The following is a 26,365-nucleotide window of genomic DNA, read 5'->3' on the forward strand; positions in this document are numbered from 1 at the left end:
TGAGTGAAATATTTATGAAAAAAGAAATTCTATAATCTTATTTCTTGTAAATAGGCTAAATCAATAAACTTTTGAAATTATTGATATTTTAGTCACTTTGTCCCACATAAAACTTTACAGAGCAATTTACTGTGAATTCCTCTTCTCCTGATGTCTTGGAAAGTGGAAGTCCCTCCAGTGGTCACCTGTATTTTATACCCCTCAATCATTCCAGGAGAATGTATGTCTCATTCCAGATGATGTCTTCCAATCAGTTTCTGAATGAGAAGTGCTCTGTGGCCATTGGCTGAATGCCCTCAACTTGATAAGGGCAATAACGTTCTGGACGTATCATATGCAAACTCACTCCTAGATACTTTAACCCCCTAAGTAGCTCACAAGTGGTGTCATATCTAAAAAAAAGACTGAGAAAAATGGCAATCTAAAGAGTAGACTCAACCTCTTACCACCAACTTGCTCATTGATGGGCTCTTTGCAAAAACTCTGAACATCACTGAGTCTCACTGACGCTGTCCTGAGCTTATTGACAGTATCTTGCAGCTATGGTGTTACTTCGAGATAACAACAAAACCATTAAGTTCACCTATTGCATTATACCTCTCCAGTTCTATGGAAAAAAGTGATTTCTTGATCTTAAAACTTGAAGAAACAACAAACTAATAACCAACAAAAATATTGCCACCTTACACTCTTATTAAATACAGAAATCCTGGAAGATGGATGTACTTTTTTTCCCTAGCTAGCTAGAAGCCTAAGGCAGGAGAAAATTCCTGAACGTCAGAAAAATGAGGCTCTTTTTTCTTCAATACCTGAGCACTTTAATCCAACCCTCTCAAGAAGATGGGAAAAACTCAAAGCATTTTGAACTGTTTAAGTATTTACATGGTAATTATCCCAGTGAGTGAGAGAAAGAGAAGAGGAAACCCTCTGTTCCTTGAGATCCTTGTACTGTGAACAATTTGCTAGCTGCCTTTGCATACATTATCCTGTCCAGACCTCTTAATTGTCATTAGAGGTTATCTCCAGGATTTCGAGAACTCCATTTCACAGAGGAGACCAGATTTACTGAATATTTGCATAATTTTTCCCAAGATGACACACTAGGTAACTTAGGGTACGTATGTTAGATTCCTTTGCCAGACTTTGAAGGAGGTTGTCTATCTATTTTATCTTTGCTGTAAAGCCTTGAAAAGTATTGGTAATTATGTGCTACAACTGAACATTAATTATCCAAAACTTTATTATCCATTATCACCAGACTGTCTCCAATCCAGTGAGATTTGGAATTAAATCCTGATCCCAAAAGGCCCAAAATCTAATGTCCAGCCTTCCTCCATAAAGCCCCCATTATCCCTTATTATCTTCTAGGCTGGGTACCAGTGCCCACTCAAGAAGAACAATGAGAATGGGCACAGTTGTCTAAATGAAGCAATCATTTTCTCCATGTTGGTCTAGTCTACAGCACTGGATTTCTTACTGACTCACCCTGAGTTCTGAGGGATCACCTGGTGACTCCAAAACTACTACCTGCCTACTATAAACTCCTGTGCATAGCCTTGTAGTATCAGCTGTCTCTTCTGGGCACCAGAATCTTCTCTTGTGGCCAAGCTAGGAACCTCAGTCAGCATTCTTCCAGTCCTGATTCACTGTTTATCATTTCTGCAAATACGTTTCTACAAATGAGAGGTTACAAAGGCCTGCAGACTTAGGCAGGTAGTGTAGATGAGTGAAGCTGGACAGACAATCCAAGGTGAAATGGAGCACCACTGTGGAGTCTAAGCGTCTGGCTGGGGAAGCCGCTACTGTGTAATCATCTGAGAATGTGGGCCTCGTATTATCACCTGTACAGATTTTTACAAGAAGACAGAAATCCCAATATTGTATGTAATATTGGCAACTAATCCAATCGTATTTCTAAATATTATGGAGATACACAATACAAATGAACACTGCCCACAGTCCTCTAGTTAATGACTTCTGCCTCAGGTAATTGCTCAGCCCTGGTTTAAAAAGCATAATTCTCACAGTCTTAAAAGTCTTACTTGCAACAAGGAGAGGTGAGCCAACAATATTAATTTATGTTTGAAAAATAATTATGGAGGAATTTGATTACCATATCAATGCATTACAAAAGTAATCCACTCTAAGTAGTACCGGGAGATAATTCTCCATGAGTCTCTCAAGTTACTACCTATCTTGTGAGCAGAGACACTGACAAGCTTTGTTTCAGACAATCTGTTCAGGAATGCTTATACTACAAACAGCCTTGGAAGAGAAATATGGAGTCTCCCTGTAGAGCTATGGTAACTTCCCATTACAAAACATTCAGGTTTCCTAAACTCAGGGTTCCTCTCGAGTACTATAACTTTCTATCCTATTTGTGTCATTCTGTGAAATTTGTGGCTTTGGGGACCAGGGAAAATGCTAACACCTGGAGTCCTCTGTCTCTGACAACTGTCTTCTTCCAGCATTGATAAAAACAATTGCAAATAAGGTAAAGTCTCGGGTTTTTAAAGGTTCTTGATAACCGATATTAAGTTTTTCCTCCACTCTGAATTTTGACCTGGTATCTACTCTAAAATCAACAGCCTTATGTTTCTTTCCATACTCTTTACCACATTTTCCTGAATCAATATATCCTTATCTTGCTTTTGAAAGTACAACATTGCCTCTTCTCCATCAAAAGAGTCATGAGCTCCCATCATTTTTAACACCCAAATCTCTTCCTATCTCATTGTTTTTAATTATTTGAGGCTTCCGTCTTTGCCCTCAGACAATAGCTTGGTGCTTCACAATAACATAACCTAACATTACAATAGTAATTAATTCCCAGTGTTAATTGAGAATTAAATAAATTTATATATTTAATGTGCTTAAAATAGTACATATGTATGTAGTACATAGTGAGAAAGCAATAATATAACTGATTATTTATTTAATCCAATCTATTTAATAAATTAGTTAAGGGCTCAACTTTAAACGCAGGTTGTGACTTATAATAGCCTAACTCTATTATTGGCAAGCTGAATGGTGGGTAATTTAGGGTTAGGTATGTGCTTGGTCTTTTCTCAATTCAAATTCTCAATAGTTTAGAAAGGTATCATTTTCATAAGCTTTTGAAAAAAAACAATCTTCTACGAATGATATGAAGGACCAAATACTAATCCCTCTCAAGTCAAAGTATAAATGAACAAATATACTGTTAAAAAGAAACCACAGGGCCATAATGGAGCCATTTAAGTTAAGCCCCCAAGTCAGTAAACCAAGACTTAATACTTAACCTAACTGCAGTCTCAACTCTCCAGGAGTGTGTAACCTTTAACCAGTCAACATGGGGATTTCCTGGTCAGCACGAGGAAATTTACTGATAGACCCCTTCCTTTCCACCTAGGAGGGCCAGGCCACATCAGCCTAAAACAATGGATTCTTTGCTAACAATTCCCCCTCATTCCTCTGCCTTTTTACCTTTAAAAACCTTTTCTTTCCTGTTGCTCAGTGGAACTCTTTTCGGTTCAGATGCTGCTTCATTCAGGAATTGTTTGATAAAGCCAATTCCATCTTCAAAATTTACCCAGCTGAATTTTTGTTATTTAACAATACTATAAAGGCTTTTTTTTAAAAAATACAAAACTTTCCCATAGGTGACCTGTACACTCAAGATGCCTACATACCATCACATAAATATTAGAAGTTTTCTTCACAGCCCTAATCAAAGTCAGTTCACCCAAATATTACTTCCATTGATGTTTCCACTGTGCTATGGCATTTTTCCTAATGGTCTCAAATAACAACCCTGCCTTTCTATTTTTCTAAGCCTGTGACAATTAAAATAAAAATTTCAAAAGGGTAAAAGGAAAGAGGAAAAACTACAAAAATCTGATTTGATTTTCCTACACTCCCCGCCCCCCATTTCCCAGCGGCTAATCCCCTCTCAAACAGTACAATAGAACAGCTAGACATAAAGAAAAGGAGATAAGACTGGCCAGCCAGTGCATTGTTCTTGCTAATCTGCACCATTTACATAAGGGTTAGAAGGCTTGTTTTATCATTTAAACAGGCTTAAAAGCCTCTTTGCAAATGAGATTTAGTTCCTACAAAAGAATGAATTCTAGCTATTTGGTGAGTTTCTGCTAGACCAGCACTGGGAGCTGACTTGGCAGTAACTTAAGCTACTTCTTTGGCCACATACAGTCTATGCAAAGATTGCTTCCAGCTGCCAAAACTGAAAAGTGTCAAGCTGATTAAATTCTTTCCAGGAGGTGAACAAGATGAGGAGCAGGTTAAGAGGCCAATAATATCAGATCTTAAAGGATACCTGGGCAAACTCGTTTTTACGCGGGTGCTTTAAAAGTGGCTTTGAACCCTTAAAGCCCTTAGAGTCTGCCTTTGAAAGGGAACAGAAGGGAAGGCAGCAAATGAAATTCAGAGACAGAAAGAGTTAAAATTTCTCAAACTGTGAAGTGAGGGCAAGCTAAACTCTTTGATTCATTGTTGGTCTGAGTGGCACTGAACACAAGGATACACTGCACGACTAACTCCCTTGCCAATGTTAGCAACAAAAGGTAATTTGAAGTAAATGATTTTCTTAACATAGAGGAGTACACCCTTGGCATCAAAATCTTAGATTTTAAAAATTAAGATCATATTTTTATATACCATACCTATTATTTGTTTTACCTGGCACACCTTGAACAGATGTTCAACGTGACCTTGGCCTGAGGTTCGGCAGGGTGAGTAGCACGACCTTGGTTAAATTTGCTCCCAGAAGGTACAAGGGTAGTTACTCCCTCCATTCTTAAATCATCGAGATCCTCTGTAACAACATAAACAATTGCAGAGAAAAAATTAGCCCTAATGGAATTAATAAGAAAAGTCCGTATTTTCAGATATCTGCCAATAGTTAAGCAAAACATTATATTTCCACTTTGCAAAAATATTACCTCATGCTTCAATTATTTTTCAAATCATTTCTAGATGTAGTTGGAGACAAATTACATGAGAAGATTTACAGAAGAAAAATGGTAAGAGACTGAGTCTGTTTTGGACAGTGGGCAGACCATCTATGCCTACAGAACATGGGTCTATCACCTTTCTGTAACTGGTCAAAGAAACCAACCTAAAATCTCTATAGCAATTAGCCTCACATGGTCAGGACTCAGTCAATGACTGCCAGTTTCTCAATTTTTGCCTTTGCTTCCAACTCAGAGCCAACCAAAGACAAGATTATATGTCTTCCAAATTAATTATATAAGATCATTTGCTTCTAATTAACTTGCCTTCACAACTTTCCTATCCAACAGCTTCCAATAAGAGCATGTCTGAAGGCTTCTCTTTTCACTCTTAACCTTTCCTTTTTGTTTTCACATGGGGAGGACAATATACCTGAATAGTCATGCCCAAGGTTCACCAAAGCCCGTGCCTACTTTTCCCAGGTTCTCAATAAAGACTAAAAGATCTAAGTTTCCCTGGTAATTCAGTCCTGATGGAATATGTACACGGTCCCCTGCTTTATTCATAGCACAAGGACTCCTGTAAAAAGGATTCTATTTATTTGTTCTCAGTCTTAGCAAAAGACGGACATAAAGTTTCAAAAGATAAATTATAATTTTGCCAAAACATAATCCATCATTTGAGGTTATAACCTATATAAGTAGGCAAATCACTCTCTCCTGATAAGGTTGTAGGACTATCTGAACATCTGACACCCCTCCCAAAACAATCAAGAGTATTTTGGGTTTAAATGGATATTGTAAACAAGTGTCAAATTTTCCTGAGATTGTGACAACTTTCAGTTTAAGTCATAAACAGGCTTTCCATTATCTGAAGAAGGCTTGTCACAGGAGTCTATTTGTCTCCTTCCTCAGGCAATCCCAACTAACATTTTTTCATCTACTTGCACATGAACAATTTGGCAAGCCCAAAGAGTTTTAACTCAATTTCATGGGAGTCATAAAAACTCATCACTTTGACCTGGTTGAAAAGGCGCATTCCCCTTGTTTTAGAGCAATAACCACCACTTCAAAATTTGGTGCTTTTGCTGAAATAGTTATATAGACTTCTCTCTTGATCTTATGGTTCCTCATACAACACAGACATTACTACTGTCTGAAAACACAGCACCTTTCAGCTATAGCTAATTAGCCTCCATGAGATTTTGTTCATGTCTCTTCCTCGCAGTACTGTTCACCACTGAGACATGACTGATCTGCCCTCTCCTGCTCCTACCAGAAGAAGAGAACTTCACAATTTTCTTAGCTCAGGGTGAAAGGGCGGGCCTACGCCAGCCGACTCCACCTTGTTCTGTGTCCTTCACCTTGACCACACCTCCTCCCCTTGAGTAACGCCCCCCTCACCTGCCTAACAGGACTCGACCCTTCCCCAGGACCCTTCCCCAGCCAATCGGCTGAGGCCATAGCCATTACCTCACCAACTGCCCCCAGGCCCCAATAAAACCTTTGTCCTTTTGAAACTCGCTCTCTTTCCCTGGTATCTCACCGCTGCGTCGGTGCAGGTAGGGGATTGAGCTCGAGCTAGCTCGAATAAAGGCTCTTTGCTTTTGCATCGGACTCGGCTCCCTAGTGGTCTTTGGGGATCACGAATTCTGGGCATAACATTTGGGGGCTCGGCCCGGGATCCCCAAGAACCCCGAGGGACCCCGACCCGGAGAGCCTGACTGGCCACGGTTAGTGTCTGTTTGTTCTGTCTTTTCTGTGTGAGCTCATTTCTGGAATTCTGGTAGTGCCCGACGCGGTCTAAGTGGACGCACTGGAGGACCACGGGCCGGGAGTTTCGGAAGACGTTCCGATTCTCCCTTCTGGAGGGACGTGGAATCCCCTCAAAGGTCTGAGACGAGGCGGGTCGCTCCCGCTGGTCGGCGTGAGGCCGTCGTCTTTGGAGGGACGTGGAATCCCCTCATCGGTTTTGGAGGGACGTGGAATCCCCTCATCGGTTTTGGAGGGACATGGAATCCCCTCAAAGGTCTAAGCTAGCTTGCAGTTTTGCTTCCATGGAGTTGGAAGACTTTCTAGGGGCCCTCTGTTTGTCTGTTTTTGTGTTTCTCTGTTTTGTTCTGTGGACTTGCTGGACGGACGTTATGGGACAGACTCAGACTACTCCTCTAAGTATTATGATTGATCACTTTAAGGATGTGAGGGGAAGAGCTAACAACCTCAGTGTGGAAGTCCGAAAGGGTCGGTTGCAGTTTTTTTGTTCTAGCGAGTGGCCAACTTTCAATGTCGGATGGCCACCCGAGGGGACCTTCGACCTCCCTACCATCCACCGAGTCAGGAGTATCATCTCTCAGCCTAAGGCGGGCCATCTTGATCAGCTCCCTTACATTATCACTTGGCAGGACCTTGTAGAAGACCCACCCTCTTGGCTTAAGCCCTTCCTAACCCTGCTCCCTCCGGAGCCAAAACCCATTCTTGCTTTGCAGGAGACAGAGAAGAGGAAAAGTCTTACCCAGCCTTCAGCACCCCTCTACCCTGTCCTACAGGGGGGTACTGAAGAAGAATTAATTTTTCCTCCCCCGTATAACCCCTCTAGGATGCCGGAAGAACACCATCCTCCCCCTCGGGGGGAGGCAGACGCTGTTCCGAGAGCGGGAGGCGGAAACGCTCCAGGGGGAAGCCCGCCCTTTACCAGACAAAGGGCTCAGAGGGGGCAATCTGCCTCCGCCCCCGACTCCACTATTCTGCCCCTGCGAACCACCGGACCCCCAGACGCGGAGGGGAATCAGCCCCATCACTATTGGCCTTTTGCCACTAGTGACCTCTACAATTGGAAAGCTCAGAATCCTAAGTTTTCCAAGAAACCGGCAGGGCTTATTGATTGATTAGACTCTGTTCTTTTTACCCATCAGCCCACGTGGGATGATTGCCAGCAGCTTTTGCAGGTCCTGTTCACGACTGAAGAAAGAGAAAGAATCCTCAGTGGGGCCCGAAAACTAGTTCCAGGCGCAGACGGGAATCCCACCACCAACCAGGCTCAGATAGATGCCTCCTTCCCCTTAACTCGGCCCCATTGGGATTTCAACACGGCAGAAGGTAAGGAGAGGCTCCGGGTCTACCGCCAGACTCTAATGGGGGGTCTCCGAATGGCTGCTAGAAAGCCAACCAATTTGGCCAAGGTAGGAAATGTACAACAGGGAAAAGATGAATCTCTGGCTGCCCTTTTAGAACGGATCATGGAGGCATTCCGTATCTACACCCCCATGGATCCAGAGGCTCCAGAAAGCAAGGCAGCTGTTCTCATGGCCTTTGTAAACCAATCGGCCATAGACATTAGGAAAAAATTACAGAAAATAGATAGACTAGGAGAAAAAAGTCTGCAGGACTTACTGGTGGTAGCCGAAAAGGTGTATAATAACCGGGAGCCTCCTGAGGACAAGCAGGCTCGCGCCATGGCGGCTGCCAGCAGTAAGCAGACTCGAGACCTGGCCAGAATACTACTAGCTACCACTGCTGACTTCCCCGAGGAACGAGACCGCCGTCTCTGGCAGCTGGCAGACGACACAATAAAAGGTAAAAGCACCAAGGGGGGGAAGCAGAGGCTGCAGAAGGATCAGTGCGCATACTGCAAGGAGATAGGGCATTGGGCCCGAGATTGTCCAAAAAGAGCTGGCGGGAAGGGAAGCAAGACTGATCGAGTAAAAGTCCTAGAGCTGGATGAACTAAGTGATTAGGGGAGTCAGGGTTCGGACCCTCTCCCCGAACCCAGGGTAACTCTTAAAGTGGAGGGGACCCCTATTGACTTCCTTGTCAACACCGGAGCACAACATTAGGTCCTCCGCACCCCACAAGGAAAACTAGCCAGCAAGAAGTCCTGGGTACAAGGGGCAACTGGTATGAGCCAGTATTCATGGACTACCCGAAGAACAGTAGATTTGGGAAGGGGCCGGGTATCCCACTCCTTTATGGTAATGCCAGAATGCCCCTACCCACTGTTAGGACGGGACTTACTGACCAAGATTGGAGCTCAGATAACTTTCAGACAAGGGGGGCCTCAGGTCACCGATGGCAAGGGCCACCCCATCCAGGTCCTGACCATGAAACTGGAGGATGAATACCTCCTCCACCAGGAGGCACTCCCGAGAGAGGATAATATAGACAGATGGCTACGAGAATTCCCCTCGGTTTGGGCAGAGACAGGGGGGATGGGACTAGCCGCTCACAGGACCCCAGTCCTGGTAGAGCTCAAGCCAGGAGAGAGTCCGGTAAGGATCAAACAATACCCCATGTCTCAGGAGGCCCGGAAGGGGATCCAGCCACACATCCGGAGACTACGAAGCCTAGGGGTACTAGTTCCTTGCCAGTCTGCCTGGAACACCCCCTTACTGCCGGTCAAAAAGCCTCACACAAATGACTACCGACCGGTACAAGACCTCCGGGAAGTAAATAAGAGGGTCGCGAACATACACCCAACTGTTCCCAACCCATATACTCTCTTGAGCTCCTTAGCGCCCTCCAGGGTCTGGTATACTGTACTAGATTTAAAGGACGCCTTCTTCAGTCTGCCGCTGGCACCCCAGAGCCAACCCTTGTTCGCCTTCGAGTGGCATGATCCGGAGGAGGGCTACAGTGGGCAACTCACCTGGACACGGCTACCTCAGGGATTCAAAAATTCACCCACCATCTTCGACGAGGCTCTACACGAGGACCTGGTATTTACAGACACCTTCTCTGGCTGGGTGGAGGCCTACCCAACCAAGCATGAAACGGCTCAGACGGTGGCTAAGAAGCTACTAGAAGACATCTTACTCAGGTATGGTTTTCCTGCCATGGTAGGATCAGACAAAGGACCAGCTTTTATCTCGCAGGTAACACAGGCAGTAGCCAAGGCGGTGGGGGCAAACTGGAAATTACATTGTGCTTATAGGCCCCAGAGCTCAGGACAGGTAGAAAGAATGAATAGAACCCTAAAAGAGACCCTTACCAAATTAACCATGGAGACTGGCGGGGACTGGGTGACTCTCCTACCGTACGCCCTTTACCGGGTTAGAAACACTCCTTACACTCTGGGTTTTACTCCCTACGAGATCATGTTTGGCAGGCCACCCCCTGTTATTCCCAGCCTTCGAGCTGAACTTATTGCTGAGTTTAAAGATCAAGAACTTTTTCTTTCCTTGAGTGGGCTCCAGAGGGCGCACGAGGACATTTGGCTGCGCCTCCGTGCCATCTACGAGGCTGGCCCGATCCCGACACCTCATCAGTACAGGCCGGGAGACTGGGTCTACGTCAAGAGGCACCACCGAGAGACTCTTGAGCCGCGCTGGAAGGGACCCTACATCGTGGTGTTGACAACCCCCACCGCTCTCAAGGTAGACGGCATCGCGACCTGGGTCCATCACACCCACGCTCAGCCAGCGGACCCCTCCTCGATCCGGAAGGACGTTGTCACACGATGGGCCATCAGTCGGGACCAACACAACCCGCTCAAGCTCAAGCTACAGCGCATTTGACCTACCTAATATTGGTAACTCTGTTAACTCTGCTTGTCATTGCTCATGCTGCCGGGAGTCCCCACACCCCCCAAAACATCACCTGGCAGATCATAGACACCAGCTTGGGGACAATACTTAATCAGACATCCCAGAGCCACCCCAGGGACACTTGGTTCCCAGAACTTTGCGTAAACCTCCAAACTCTGTTCCCCTTGTCACCATAAATGCAGCCGGTCCCATGATTGGGTCCCTAAGCTACATGACAAGGGGGGAATGAAAGGGCGGGCCTACGCCAGCCGACTCCATCTTGTTCTGTGTCCTTCACCTTGATCACACCTCCTCCCCTTGAGTAACCCCCCCCTCACCTGCCTAACAGGACTCGACCCTTCCCCAGGACCCTTCCCCAGCCAATCGGCTGAGGCCATAGCCATTACCTCACCAACTGCCCCCAGGCCCCAATAAAACCTTTGTCCTTTTGAAACTCGCTCTCTTTCCCTGGTATCTCACCGCTGCGTCGGTGCAGGTAGGGGATTGAGCTCGAGCTAGCTCGAATAAAGGTTCTTTGCTTTTGCATCGGACTTGGCTCCCTAGTGGTCTTTGGGGATCACGAATTCTGGGCATAACAAGGGAACTTACTATATTCCATTCAGTCTTTTTGAGGGCTCCTATTGAAAAGTCTGGCCTAATATTATTTGTTGATAGATCATACCTCAAAACTTCAAACTGGAGTAGAAAATGTCTTACCAATTTAAGCTTGCCTTTGGAATACAATCCTCTACGTGAAGTAAAATCAGCCCAGATGGCAGAATTATTGCACTTACTTGAGCTTGTCAACTAGACAAAGACCACAGAGTATATATAAACGTGAATACACGAATTTGGGATGCTTTGGAAACAAAGGGGTCAACTCTGTTGGAACTCCCATCAAAAATGGACAAGATGTTTACATGCATTCCTTCTTCAAAAAAGGTAACAATTATAAAAGTTGGGGTTCATGAAAACAGAAATAATATGGGAGCTAAAGGAAATAATCTCTAGCAGATCATCTTGCCAAACAAGTGGCCTTAACAAAGATTTTGACACTATTAAACTCAAAGGATAAATCCTTAAAGGAATTCAAAGAGACCATTGTAAAATGTCGACATTTAGCCCCTCATTTTGAAAAAAATAAAAGGGAAAAAATGTGGTTCTAGCTTCACTAGATAATCTCTAGTGTCCTCAAGACAGCTACTTGGTGGCACTAGGTGGTTTCAGATGGATATTAGCTAAATTTCTCCATGAAACTACTCATCATGGTACAGATAAATTGGTTATTATCTTAAATTAACACGGCTGGGTTATCTTTAAAAAGATAGCTGAAGTAATATTTAAGTCATGTGGACTTATCACCAGCATAATTCTAGAAAAACTGTAAATGTGAGTCATGGCCAGAAACTAAAGCTTCAAGGGCCCTTCTGATGGATTTTAAATAGCTTTCACTTTCCATGAGATTTCAATATGATTTAGCTATTGTAGGCCTGTATAATTTCAGGATGGGTCGAAACATTGTTTTGTCAAAAAGCTATGATCTTTACAGTTGCTAAAAATGTGCTCAACTTTGTGTTTCCAGCCTTGGGAATATAAATTTTTATCAAGTGACCCAGGCACACTTTTCACAAGAAATACGATAAAAGAACTCTGTAAGGTATTACCCCTTACTCAGAAACCATGTCGCTCTTACCATCTATATACTTCTGAAAAGGTAGAAAGAATAATGATACCCTTGAAATAAAACTAACAAAACTTTCAGAAACCCTTGACCTCTTTTGGTCAAGGGTACTCCTACCCACCCTTGATGCAGTACGGTCTGCTCCATCAGGGACATATTGTTTGCTTCCCTATGAACTGGTAACTGGAAGGCCCATGTGTTTAAAGATTTTACGTATGATACTATCCTCATGCACACAGACATCACAAAATATTACAGGTTAAGGGTGCATTCAAACAGTCTTCTTAAATAGCCTCTTCATGATTTTCAATTATGAGGCTTTATCTATCAGAAGATGTATCAGGGAAAAACTGCTCTTCAACCTAATTGGAAGGGATTCTATCAGATACTGTTAACAACAGATACAGAAGTAAAACTCCCTGGAGTAAATACTTGGGCTCACATTTCACAACTAAAGAAGTAATCCAGAATCAACAAAAGTGGAAGTCTGACCTAGTAGGGGACCTCAACTGAAGATTCTCAGAGATTCTCTGGAAGCAGTTGATCTTCATAGTAGAAGATGATCCAAGACCCAACTTTTAGAATAATCCAGATAGTGGACAGTTTCTGTACAAGATGCTGGATAAAAACCTCTGCCTAATTCCTATTTTGTTTTTTATCTGCTTACTTATAATCATTTCTCATTTTCTAGAGACCATGGATGTTGCCTATCCATAAAGACCCTTTTTCTTTTATTCTCCTTTTACTAAACTTAGATCAAAGTATAATTATTGTAACACCAATCTTTGATTATCCCAAACAATAGCCTTCAAGCTCACTGGTTGCTAGATACACTATTTCTCACTAGACCCTAATGATGAAAATCTAGGGCAAATTCCAATCTAGGGGAAATGAGATCAAAGGGAATTATAACCAATGGTGTCTTCACTTGCACCTACAGGGACAGATGACCTTAAATAGATCCATTTGTGACTCTGCTAGTATCCTTTTCTCAGAAAAAGAGAGGGAACTTCCTAAGATGTTGGGCCAATTATTCGCCACCTGGACCAATAGAAATGCAAATATGTAATCCAGCTAATAGAAGGTCTGGATTCCAACCTCAAGTCATGAACAGTTTCTTTTTTCCTGGATACCCATGTGTTCCTAACAGATACTACTTCCTTTGCAGCCAGGATAGCTAGCCTTGCTTGCCTTATACTGCTATCTTACACACTTTAAGAATAGTATTACAAACTTTATCTGTACATAGACACTCTAATTCTATAAATCATCAAATCTGAAAATTCCAATTGAGATATAAGCTCCAAAATGAGGCTACCCTTTATTCAGACACTTTACCTGGAGGTGTTACCGATTCAGTACTCCTACAAATAAGCAAAGCAGTGTTTCCAATAGTAAAAACCATACAAACAAAAGACTGTAAGACCTGTCATTTTAACTCTGGCATAAGTTATAAAATTATACCACTCATAACCTAGATGGATTATAGATCAGTCTCAATTCCTTGGCAAGGGTAATAATGGACAGTTTAGATTTCTTGTTCACTAGTCATGACAGTATCTCTGCCATTCATTGCTAACATTTCGTGCTGTACTTGGGTCAATGGAACAGATAAGTTAGAAAAAGCTACCTATCATTTTAAGGAAAAAAAGCTTTTTGGTTCTCTAAGATTGATCTTTATGACCTACAGAATTATTCTCTTGGCCTTGTTCGGACATTCAGGCTGTTGTTTTTGAAGTATCTCAAATGAACTTTTAATTATTCTTGTTTATGTCACAGGGGTCATGATACCAGCCCATTTAATTATACCATCTTAATACTTAATGCAAGTTTTAAATGCTTCTACACAGCCACTTTCTTATCAGATGGTCACCATGAGGATACAACATCAAAAAGATTAAGAAGCCCTTGGGATGCAACCGATTATGGAGACAAGTGAACAACCATCAAGCAGTGAAGATCTGGATCTCTAGTCATTTTCTGGCCAACTTTTTGCATGGACAGTATGACTAAAGGAGGGGACTTAGAGATTGAACACACAAACAGAGGGAGGAAAGATCATCGAGGACATTAGAACACGTCCCACACCTCTGCTGGAACAACCCTGTGAAGCCTTAGCAGAAATTAGCCCCAAACATTCAGGACTTGGTTAATAAAGGCCGGCTTCCCTCCTTTTGTGCCCATTTCCGACTCAGAACCAACCAGAGAAAGTCAAATGTGCTACCCAAACCAAGTGCAAAGGCCGTCTGCTTCTAGTTAGCTTGCTTCCAGGTTCCTCATGCCAACAGCTTCCAATCACAGCATAGCTCAAGCCTTCTCTCTACCTCATCCCCCTCCCCCGACAAACAGTAGAATCTCCATGCCAGAATTCTCTTTCTACTTGCAAATTCAAGAAATGTATTTCACAAGGTGTTTTGAAGTTAGCCTAGGCACCCCATCCCCATCTGAGTATGATCTTTTTTTTTTCTTTCTAGCTCAGAATAACTATCACACAGAGGCAGAAAAAGAGAACCTTAGAGTGAGAAGCCTGCTGGAATTCACTTGCTAGTTCGTTGGAGCCTTCGGGGTGCTGCAAGCTAAGACCACCTCAGCCAGCTGCATTGGCTGTGGACTGTCCAATGCAGCTGTGATGATGTAGTGCAGTTGGCTCTTAAAGTCTTGGGAGAAGGCTTACTCTGAGAAATACTGATCCTTTTATTCCTTACCAATATTAGTTCTGCCAAAGATGATCAATAAGCTCCTAAAAACTATAGAGTACTTACCAAAGCTCTAAAGGGTGATGCAACTATAAAGAATCCTGCATCCTGTTTAGTCATGGAAGGCTACTAATAATCTATGTTTAGTTTGCAAAGGAAAAAAAATACAAATCTAAGTATCCATAATTCCATTTCCTTAACAGCCTTATTACAGGAGGCAGGTGTCTAGGATTAAATCATCAAAGAAAAAAACAGAAATGCCTAAACTTTGAAAATTTGGAAAGTTTACACAAATTGAAAGAGAAGGAGAAAAACAAATTAAAGAATTTGAGTAAGATCCTGTCCAAGGCATTTTCAGTATTGGATAAGTCAAGGCAAGAAATGCTGAGAACTTCTAAAGATAGAAAACTTAGGTTCTATGAACATCGATGGTATCAGTGTTTCCTTTTCTTCCTTCCCTCCTTCCTCTCTCCCTCCCTCACTACTCCTTTCCTCCCTCCTTCTCTTTTTTTCCTTCCTTCCTTCTTTCCTTCCTTCCTCCCTTCTTCTCTTCCCTTTTTTGGGCTTTTTTTTCTAAATAAAATGTTCTCCAAGATATTCCTCCACAGTATGCAGCCAAGTGCTGTAACTATGGTAGATAGGTAGATATACCATATACCATCTTTGGTAGTAAGTAGATACACATTCAGTCTATTAAGGAAAGACTCTAGCCAACTAAAATTTTCTGTAAAGCAATCTGAAATACATTTTCACCAGAGAATCTCATAATTCTTAAGATTATAGTAGTAGAGTAAGATTATGTACAAATAATCTGGTGGGAATTTTTAAAAATATTCTTGCTCTTTTTTGATACTTTGAAGTCTAACTGTCTAGTAGATATTAATGTCTACTTAAGAAGGTAGGTAACTATAATACGATATAATTAGTTTTATCCCAGAGACAAAACAGATATAAATGTTTTAAATGTTATGGAAAACAAATAAGAAAGCAACAAACCGAGGCTTTTTAAAAACAACAACAACAACAACAACAACAAAACATGCCAGATATTATCTATTAATGCTTGGCACTATTCTATTTTAATGAGGTAGAATATTTTTAGTTTCTAACTGAAATCTAAATGATAAAGTAATTATTAGAATGATGAATACACTGAGGTGCCTGGGTGGCCTAGTGTGTTTAAGCATCCAACTTTGGCTCAAGTCATGATCTCATGGTTCATGGGTTAGAGCCTCGTGTCAAGCCTCACATCAGGCACTGTGCTGATGGCTCAGAGCCTGGAGCCTGCTTCAGACTCTGTGTCTCCCTCTCTCTTTGTCCCTCCCTGCTCATGCTCTGTCTCTCTCCCTCAAAAATAAACATTAAAAAAAATTATAAAATTTAGGAAAGCTGAATACATTAAGTAAGAAGTGAGTAAAAGTATATAAGCCAGACCAGGTAGGAAATGACTTTTTGGAGGGATGGAAGAACATGAAAATGCACATAGACTTGAAAGTATATAGTATTTGGGGGGATTTTATGCAGCTATTCGACTATAACCTGAGACGTATAGGGATATCAGGATGTAATACTGGAAAAGAGCCTAGTCTCAGATAATGAAGGGAGATAAAATTATCAAATCTGTGTCTTAAAAAGATAACTGTAAGTGTATTTACTAAAAAAACCAATTTTCTAGAGTTATATACAATGTTTAGAAATTTTCTTTTTGAACATAGACAATGCTATGATCTCTATAATATAGAGATATTATCTTAATAAAATATTCTTCATTGAAATGAATATATTCAATTACATTTAGTAAATGAGCTCATAAATATATTACTCATCACTATAAATGCATTTCTCATTAATAAGTTCTTACATAAGAACATACAATTGTACATTCAACTAAATATCAAGAATATATTTGATATAGTTAATATGATCAATTTATTATAGAACTATACCATCTAATTTAATAGTTACTAGCCACATGTTGCTACAGAACATTCAGAATGGCTAGTTTGAATTGTGATATGCCGTTACGAGTAAAGTAAACACAGGATTTAGAAGACTTAGGAAGAACATAACACAAAATATCTAATTTATAAGTTTTATAGTGACTATGTGTTGAAATAATAATAGTTTGGATATGCTGCATTAAATGAACTTTATTATTATTTTCTTTTTAAGTAGGCTCCATGCCTAGCATGGAGCCCAATGTGGGGCTTGAACTCACAACCCTGAGATCAAGACCTGAGCTGAGATCAAGAGTCGGACACTTAACAGACTGAGCCACCTAGGCGCTCCTAAATAAACTTTATTATTACAATTAATTTTACCTATTTCTTTTTCCTTTTTAATGTAATTACTGGAAACTTTAAAATTACATAGGTTGCTCCAATTTGTGTGGCTCATATTGTATTTCTATTGGACAGTGCTGTTCTAGAACATATATTTCATGAATATATTAATTAAAATTATATTTTTAAATAAACTAAACTATGCTATATCCTATAGCTTTAGACTAACTTAATATGCCTTGAATTGATGCAAATAAGAATATAGTCATGAAATATATGTGAGAATATTCCTGAGAACAATATAATCATTTTCATTGACTCTACTCAAAAGATTATTTACTTTTTTTTTTAATTTTTTTAACGTTTATTTACTACTGAGAGAGAGAGAGAGAGAGAGAGAGAGAGAGAGAGAGAGCAGGAGAGGGGTAGAGAGAGGAGGAGACACAGAAGCCGAAGCAGGCTCCAGGCTCTGAGCCATCAGCACAGAGCCCGATGCAGGGCTCGAACTCACAAACCGCGAGATCATGACCGAAGCCGAAGTCGGTCACCCAACCGACTGAGCCACCCAGGCGCCCCAGATTATTTACTTTCATTACTTGCTATCCTGCTCACTGGCTTTATTTTTTTCCCCTTAGCCCTTATCACTCACTACCTGAAAATATATATATATATATATATATATATATATATATATATATATATATATACCTGAATACACACACACACACACACACACACACACACACACACACATACACACAAACAGACAACATACATTTGTGTTCCACATGCCTACAGCCATTTGGAAAAGTAAAAACTGGAAGCGAGGAGATGAGGGAGGAAGGAGTCTATATCAGTAATGCATATATAAGCTTCTGGCAGCCTGGAGTAAGGAAGGCACAATAAAAAGAGAGAGAAATGTGTTAGGAGGTAATTTCCGAGGAAGACTCTGTAGGTTTAGTGAACGATTGAATGTGAAATCCTGGCAGGTTTCTCCACATTACATTTTTGGGGAATATAGGAAGAGATAATGTCTTTGGTTTGGCACGTGCTGAGATGGATCTGTCTTCAGGATATCCATAGGGATGTTTGATAGACAGAGGGACAAGTCTAGGGCTGGAAGTGGGGGTGGAGTGAAGTTACAGACCATATGGCTGAGAAAAACTGATAAAATTATCAGCCCCGCAGTTAAAACTAAGCAGTGACACTTCTTATGTTAACTTTCTCTATAAGTGAAATGATACATTATATTCATATTATATTTAAAAGAAGAGAGTAAAAAAATTTTTTTTTCCCACAGGGGGAAGCATGAAGCAGTAACATATTTTTAAAGGTAGCCTATAAAATAGTGATGCATCCTTTGACTCACAGGGACACTATTGAGGAAAATGAACTAATTTATGACTAAAGACTTTGAGCACTTTATCTTTATACAATCTAAATAACCAAGAATTAATCAAGCAAAGAGTTGTTTTGATTTAATTTAAGGAAATAACAGCTGCCTAGATGAAATAATCTCAGGACTTTCATTTCGTTCAAGTGTAATCCATGAAATAATTTACAGCTGCTTGAACTAGACAATGTGGGATCTGAGCGAATTTTCACATCTGTTTCTAGGAACTTTATAACAAAAATTAAAAGCTTTCCAAACATAAGTCCCTTCACAGTGATTCAGCGAAGGGTTACCCAAGAATTATATGGCATTGCAATTGGTTTGTTGATTTACGTTGATAGTGCTGATTTGGTCAAATATTTTAAGCAGATGTTATATATTCTGAGTGAATTATTAAAAATAAAACAAATGTTAAGAAAATATATAAGAAATTAGACAAGTTTAAGTAAAATATTTATGAAAACTTTTTTCTTATGCAAGACAGCTATATTTCCTTATAAGGGGGAAAGAAACAATGGAGAGCAAAACATAATTCACTTTGGTGGGATAAATTTTGGTTAAAAGGTGGAGGGAAAATGTTAAGGCCATGATTCTATTGATTCTCTGTTTCTATGATAGGAAAAAAAAATTTAAAAAGGATAAAATAGGCAGAGAGGGAAAGGATTAGGACCTGACATCCTTGGTGGGGAAAGACATATTTTGGAACAATGCTGAGGGTATCTGACCACAGCAAACCCCCTCAGGCGACTCTCCCTCAAGTTTCCTTCAGCAATTTGATGAAAGACCTGACCAAAAATAAGTAGACCATAAAACCTATGACCCACGAGGAACTGGTATGGCCATAGACCACCCCTCATACAATGGAAATGAGTCAATCAGGAGCGGACAACGGAGCACCTAGCCAATCAGGATAAAACCTGAGAAGGAACTGGGGAGAAGGGAAGGGGTGGGGCGACCACAACCTTAAAAAACAACCACCTTTGCCTATTGTTGACAAGCATTCACTTTTGAATGTCTCCTCTATGTAAAGAGAGCTTTCCTACTATTTTCTTCCTTCCTAATCTTATATTCTAATAAACTTTTGCCTGCTGCTCATTTTGTGTCCACCTCTTCACTCTTCGAAGTGGCCAGACAACGAATCTCAGGTATTGTGGTAAAAAATCCTCCCACATTTCAGTCATGCCTGAAATAGGAGTTCAGCATTCTTTCTCCATATATCAGAAGATCACAACTTAACCAAATTTGTAAATAGTTAAGAACAAAGTGATTGATATCAGAAATTATAGGCTATAATTTTTTTTGAATGACCTTAGTTTAAAAAAATTTTAAGTTAGGGATGCCTGGGTGGCTCAGTTGGTTAAGGATCTGACTTCAGCTCAGGTCATGATCTCAAGGTTCAGGAGTTCGAGCCCCACCTTGGGCTCTTTGCTGTCAGCACAGAGTCCACTTCAGATCCTATGTCCTCCTCTCTCTTTGGCCCTCCCTGCTCACTCACTAGCTCTCTCAAAAATAATCATTAAAAAAAAATTTTTTTTTAATTTTCAGTTAGAATTGCATCGGGGAAAAAATGTCTTGTGGAATTTAAATGCTGTGCTGGTTTCCCTCTTTAGTAACATGAGAGCAGGTTACAGAGTATTTACTTTCCTTGACCACATGAGATCAATAAACAAAGAAAGTGATTAGACCAGTAAGTTAGGGAAACTGTTTACAGAAATTTAAGTTTACATGTATTCTGTATCATCTACTATTAACTGAAAGGAGCGAGAAACTTCCTGAGATATCTTTGTTAGCTACCAGTTCCTGTTTAATTTCTTTGACCTTCAAGAGCCAAACACATCATGACCACAAACATTTGTAAAAATTTATAGGCTAGAATTTGTTCACTTAGATTGCAAATGAATCACAAGTCTTGTGCTAATTGAACCAATCATGATGTAAATTGTGAAGGCTTTACTGTTAGTCAGAAAAATTAAGACATCTGGGAATGGTTTTCTCCTTCCAGTCTGCAAGAAAATACTACTGCTTCTAGCAAATTCAAATCCAGACACTACTCACAAAGACTGGTTTCTGCATCAGAGCGTATCTATTTTTTTTAATTTTCACCCACCACATATTTAAGAGATTATATTGTATAAACAAAAAAAATTTTTTTTTTACTTTTTCCTGAAACTTTTGTCACCTTCTGAATTGCTGTGATGACACATTGTGGATAACACAGAATGAGGGACCATATCTGAAGGGTAGCATCAGGGACTGGATTTGAGGGACAGTAGGGGGAAGCTCGAGAAGGGAGATCAAAAAAGAGCTTAGAAGTAGAGGAATAAAACTGGAAAACATTAAGTGAGGCAAACCGGGCAAAGTGTTTAGAGTGTAGACTCGAGCATGACAACTAATGGTATCCAGGTAGTCACAGAGAAAGGTTGATTAATCTAAAAGACTGGAATTTAGTAAATGATTAATTTTCATAAGGTGATGAGTAAAAAGGTGTAGGTTTTTCAAATATAAAAATCACTGCAAAATCTTGCCTTTTCATTTCTCATCCCAATGGTTTAGTTACAGAATGATGAGCCACCATTATGTTACGGCAAGCATTGTTTCACCCTCTACGGGTGATACAACATATATACATCTATTCTTTTTGTTTTTAAACTGTTAACCCTATTTAAAATAATTTTTACATTCCTACAGGCCCTATGTTAAATAAATAAGGTATTAATTTGTTGATTGCTAGTGAACATTGACCATCAACCTAACATATATAGCCTGTACCATATTTGATGATATTTTGATTTTTGCCAGACCACAAGTATTAGTTGGGATCACTTTGAAGAGTGTTTCTCCATGGAGATTACATAATTTGTTAACTCAAAATAAGCCTTTTGGGGAGAATATGATAAATTTATACACTAATTGCTACAGTCCCAAGACCAGCAGTTAAATTTTCTGTATCTCTTCTCTAAACTTATCTTTAGTAGAATTGACTCTACCTGAAGTCAGTTTATTTTATATACATGATGCAAATACAGGAAGGTAAATTAATGTGATATTTGTGATTAAACTCAGGATTTATTGTCAGTTTACTTTTTTCTTGGGTTTCAAGCATAATATGTCTTTGGTGGTTGACATCTTCCATCACTACCCTTCTTTCCTCTTTCTTTTCTTGTATTCCATCCTTATTTTTGCTTAAGTCTCCAGCTTTGATAGTATTCTTCTTACTAGATACTAGACATTGTAGACTTCTTTTGCTCCAATAGTCCTCCATTTTAATTCCTTTGTACTTTGCTTTACTCCTTCTCTCGACTTTGTGCTATTGATATTGAGATTTTCATCTCATCATGTGATATTCTCAGTTAGGCAAACTTTAACCCACTACATGCACATTTAAAAAGTTTTTTAAAAGTTAGACAAAAACGTATTTCATTATGCTTGTCACATTTGTTGGAATTCTAAATCCAATATGGCTAATTCAAAAATAGCATTAAGTATCATAGCTACCCATCTTCCTATTCCCTCCAAACTCCCTTTATTTCTGTTTTCTGCTCAGCCCTTTGGAATACATTTTAAAAGAATCAAATTTTTGGAAAATAAAAAAAGAAGACCATGGCTGGCCATATACTAAAATTGTTACTGATGTATTTTGGCTGTGGTTGCCAACTCATTCTCCCTTGTGGTGTGCCACAGGCAAGAAGCAAGCACAGGACATACCTTTCCCATCACTGAGATGGGAGCCACATGCCACAAGACGTTGCCATCCTGTCTGACACACTGTATGTTCTCTTTCCATTCCATGTTGCTTTCTTGGAATTCACATGCTGTTCTCATCCTTTACACTACAAGCCACAAAACACTGCAACCCCAAATGAAATTTTACAAGACCATTTTCAACTCTGTTCCATTTTCTTGGATAGTGGCCTCTATGGAACTATTCTTTAATAACATGTCATACAGCATGATATCACCTAAGAACCCATCTCACACCCTAATTATAGAAACATTTTGAGTTTACTAAAAATGGATATTTAAAGATAAGAAAAAAATATAAAAATCAAAAAATGTACAAAATGGCTATACAATATACTCCTTCTACAGCATCCTTAGCCTCTTTCTGTGCCTTGAACAATCCAATAATGTCCATGTTTTCAGGTCTCTGCACTTACTGTGCTCCCTACCTAGGGTGCCCTTTCCCCAGATATGACCATACAGGGCTTCTCTCCCTTCATTCAAATCTCTGCTCAAATATTGACCTCCAAGAGGGGATTTCCTTTACTATTCTATCTAAGAGAGCATCATTTATCATATTTATCCTTTTTATCTTTCTTTATCTCCAGAACATTTGTGACATTCTGTAATTACTTTTTATGCTTATCAGTTCATCATTTGATTCTCCACTAATAAATTTCCAGGAGGGTAGAGAGTGTCTTACATTTCCTATACAGTTTCTGGAACATAATTGATGTTCTATGCATATATTTTGAGTGAATGACTGGATGAATCATCCCAACACCATGATATACATGCCATTGTTATTCCATTTCATTGACAAGGTATATTGTAGATAAGGTCCCTCAGAAAATGTGAAGCATTTCCCCAAGGCATATAGTATTAATTGGAAGAGACAGCAATTGAAGATTGATTGGTTTGACTTCAGAGGTGAGGATCAGCTTTTATATATACACATAAACACCTACAACAAATGATTTCTCAAATTAGTGCTCATATAAGTTATTAATAGTATTATTTGCCTTCCATGTTTCAGTATACTTGTATCACATTAACTCCATATATAATACCACTCTCCAATGTCAAACATTTAGAGGAAAACTATCATTTGTTCAGTGTCTGTTATGTTTTAATCACTCTTTTAGGTGCTTTCAGATGTTACACCTTATTTTGCCCCACATAACAACCCTCCAACATAATGGTCTCAACCATGGGTAATTTATTCTTCCCTCTCCACCACAAGGAAACATAAGACAATGTCTGGAGACATTTTGTTGTTGTTGTTGTCATAGGTGAGGGAAGGGGGTGGTGGATATTACTGGGATCTAGTGGGTAGAGGCCAGCCTCTTACAACAAAGAATGTTAATAACATCCAAAATGTCTATAGTGCTGAGGTTGAGAACCCCAGCTCTAAGGTTTGTTTTATTCCCCATTTACCTGCATTACAGGCAGGTACCTTACATGAATAAAATGGATAGGTATAAAAAAACAGACTATTGGCAGGAGATTAAGCAGTTTTGGGAGTTTAAAGTATAGGCCAAACAATAGTGTTTGGCCAAATAAGTTTAATCTATGGATTCTGACATTTGAGTTAGACTCTAGTTTGATCAGGTCACACGATTAATATGTTGTGCAGCCTGGATTTGAACAGAACACTAAGGTGATGTTTTCCCAACCATAGCACAATACTCTATTCATACCACATTACTGATTAACTCTGTTACACAAAGATGGCTTAGTCTGCTGGTGCTACTCTGCTTTTACCTTAACACCAATGAAACCAACAACATATTCACCATACACCCTCACTCCAAATGATATCTATCTAATGGATATTTTCCCTGAAAATTTCATAGGACTATGGAAGAGATAGTCTCTTGACTATTTATTTTGACTAAATTGAACTTTGAACAGCAAAACTTCCCCTAAACCGTCTTTAAACATCTTGGGGCTTTTACCAATTTTTGTTCCCAAAAGCTCTTTCATATTTTGCATCCCATCTTTTTTTAATTTTCCCTCCTTTCTTAACTACAGCCTCATCCACAGTCCTTCTGGTGTACAACTGAACTCACTCTCAGTTTGCATCCCCACTCAACACCATGATGAATAAAACAAAGATTTCACCTTGAGATTTGTTCTTACAAAACAAGTTTCTGCCATGACCATTTACTACAAGGTCTTTTAGTATAATGAAAGCCCCAAGCTTATAGTTGCACCATTCATCACCCTACAAGTCTGCTATATGAATAATGCAAAAAGCACATATGTTCTGGCCCCTTCTCGACTCACAACACTTATTTCTTTGCCCTTCAACAGCACTATACATGAGAAAGAAAACAAGAGGAGTTACATAAAGATTAATATGCTGAACACATCTGTGTCATGATGACTCTAAGATGATCCATAATCCCTGCTTTCCAGTATTTATGCCCTTGTATAATCCTCTCCCATGAAAGTGTGGTTGAGCATAGCAACTTATCTTCTAAATAGCAGAATGAAGCCAAGTTTCTTGTGTGATTAGGTTTTTTAAGAATGTGACTTTAATCTTGCTAGCACATGTTTTCTATTGTTTTATTTGTTTTTTTGTTTTTGGCTTGCACACTTTGACAAAACAAGTTGCCATGTTTTGGAGGCCCACATGACAAGGAACACAGGGTGGCTTCTGCCAACATCCAGGTAGGAACTGAGGACCTCAGTCCAATAACTCTTAAGGAACTAAATTCTCCCAACAATGCTTTGAGCTTGAAGGGAGATCGTTCCCCAACTGAGCATCAGAAGACACTCCAGGAGTCCTGATTGACATCTTGATTGCAACCTTGTAAGAAATCCTAAAGTGGAAGACATAACTGAGCTGTGCCTACATACCTGACCCAAAGAAATTGTGAGATAATAAATGTGTATTTTTTTAAGATGTTTAAGTATATGGTAATCTGTTGCAAAGCCATAGATAACAAATATTACATTCAAGCTATTTTTCTTTTCTCCAAATTATTTAGAATAAAATTCTTAATGAAGTCTGAAAGAATTACTTTAGTGGGTAGTTTTACATTAAACAGCCTGACTTGAAGATTAGTTGAACTTATCAAAGTATATAAAAGACAAAACAGTTAAAATTTCAAACCGCCTTATTTTAAGAGACCTAGTCATTCAAATAATTCCTTAAAGTGTTTTCCCAGTTTCAAAATGGCAAACAAAATTATGAATTAAAGATGAATAGTTATCATAATTTAACATTTGGCCAAATTTATCATACACAGAGCTAGGTTGTATATAAAGTATCTTTATATACAGTTTATAGTATATTGGCGTTCCACCCATAATTATTTAATATAATACTTTCACCCATAGTTAATAAAATAACATGATGTAATTTTGTTATTTTAAATTATAAAGTTTTGTAGTAACTGAATTTTCCCTTTGTAGCTGCAGTGTTGATTATAGCTATGATTTGATACTGTATCTTAAATTTAAACCAAAATTATAACATCATTTGGGTAGGAAAAATATGATCTACTTTATGAGTCTCAGATCCAATATGTGGTTTTCATGAATACATTCTGGCAAAAAAAATGGAGTCAGCCTGTAGCAGCTTTTCATAGAAGGTGCACACATAATACACACAGATAGACAGACATACACACATATACATGCATACAGACACACATATATACTCATACAGACATACACACCCATACTCACATATACATACACAGACACACACACACACACACACACACACACACACACACACACTGCTGGAGGACTCAAGCACCACATGACCCATTATATTTCACACTGTCCTAGCTCAGAATCTCCAAATGGATGATTGCCATGGCTTAGATAAAGCCAGAGCCAGAGGAAAAGTCATCCAGTATTTCTTCTGTGTTTCATATTTCAGAACTTTTGAAATGAAAGCACTTTTTCATATAAAACACATTGAACATATTTCTAGATCTAACTTCAGTGTATTGGTGTTCCCACATTCAGGCAAATATTTATATATTTCTCAGTCTATGGATCACTATTTCCCAACACAAACACTCCATTCCAGGAGGTTTGGTTTATTCACAGCCTCCAAAACACATGCAGACCGTTCCAGAACTAATTACAACTAAGATGGGTAAA

General features: G+C 39.7%; 1 protein-coding gene across 1 annotated transcript in view; it reads right to left on the bottom strand.

Annotated features, from left to right (window-relative positions):
* Positions 1–26,365, bottom strand: part of CF2H8orf34 (chromosome F2 C8orf34 homolog) — a 411,205-nt gene that overhangs the window by 131,981 nt on the left and 252,859 nt on the right. Inside the window, 1 exon segment of the mRNA XM_015084296.3 lies at positions 4,678–4,813. Within this exon segment, the coding sequence (XP_014939782.3) occupies positions 4,678–4,813 (136 nt within the window).

This window comes from Acinonyx jubatus, chromosome F2, assembly GCF_027475565.1.
Source record: "Acinonyx jubatus isolate Ajub_Pintada_27869175 chromosome F2, VMU_Ajub_asm_v1.0, whole genome shotgun sequence".
NCBI lineage: Eukaryota > Metazoa > Chordata > Mammalia > Carnivora > Felidae > Acinonyx > Acinonyx jubatus.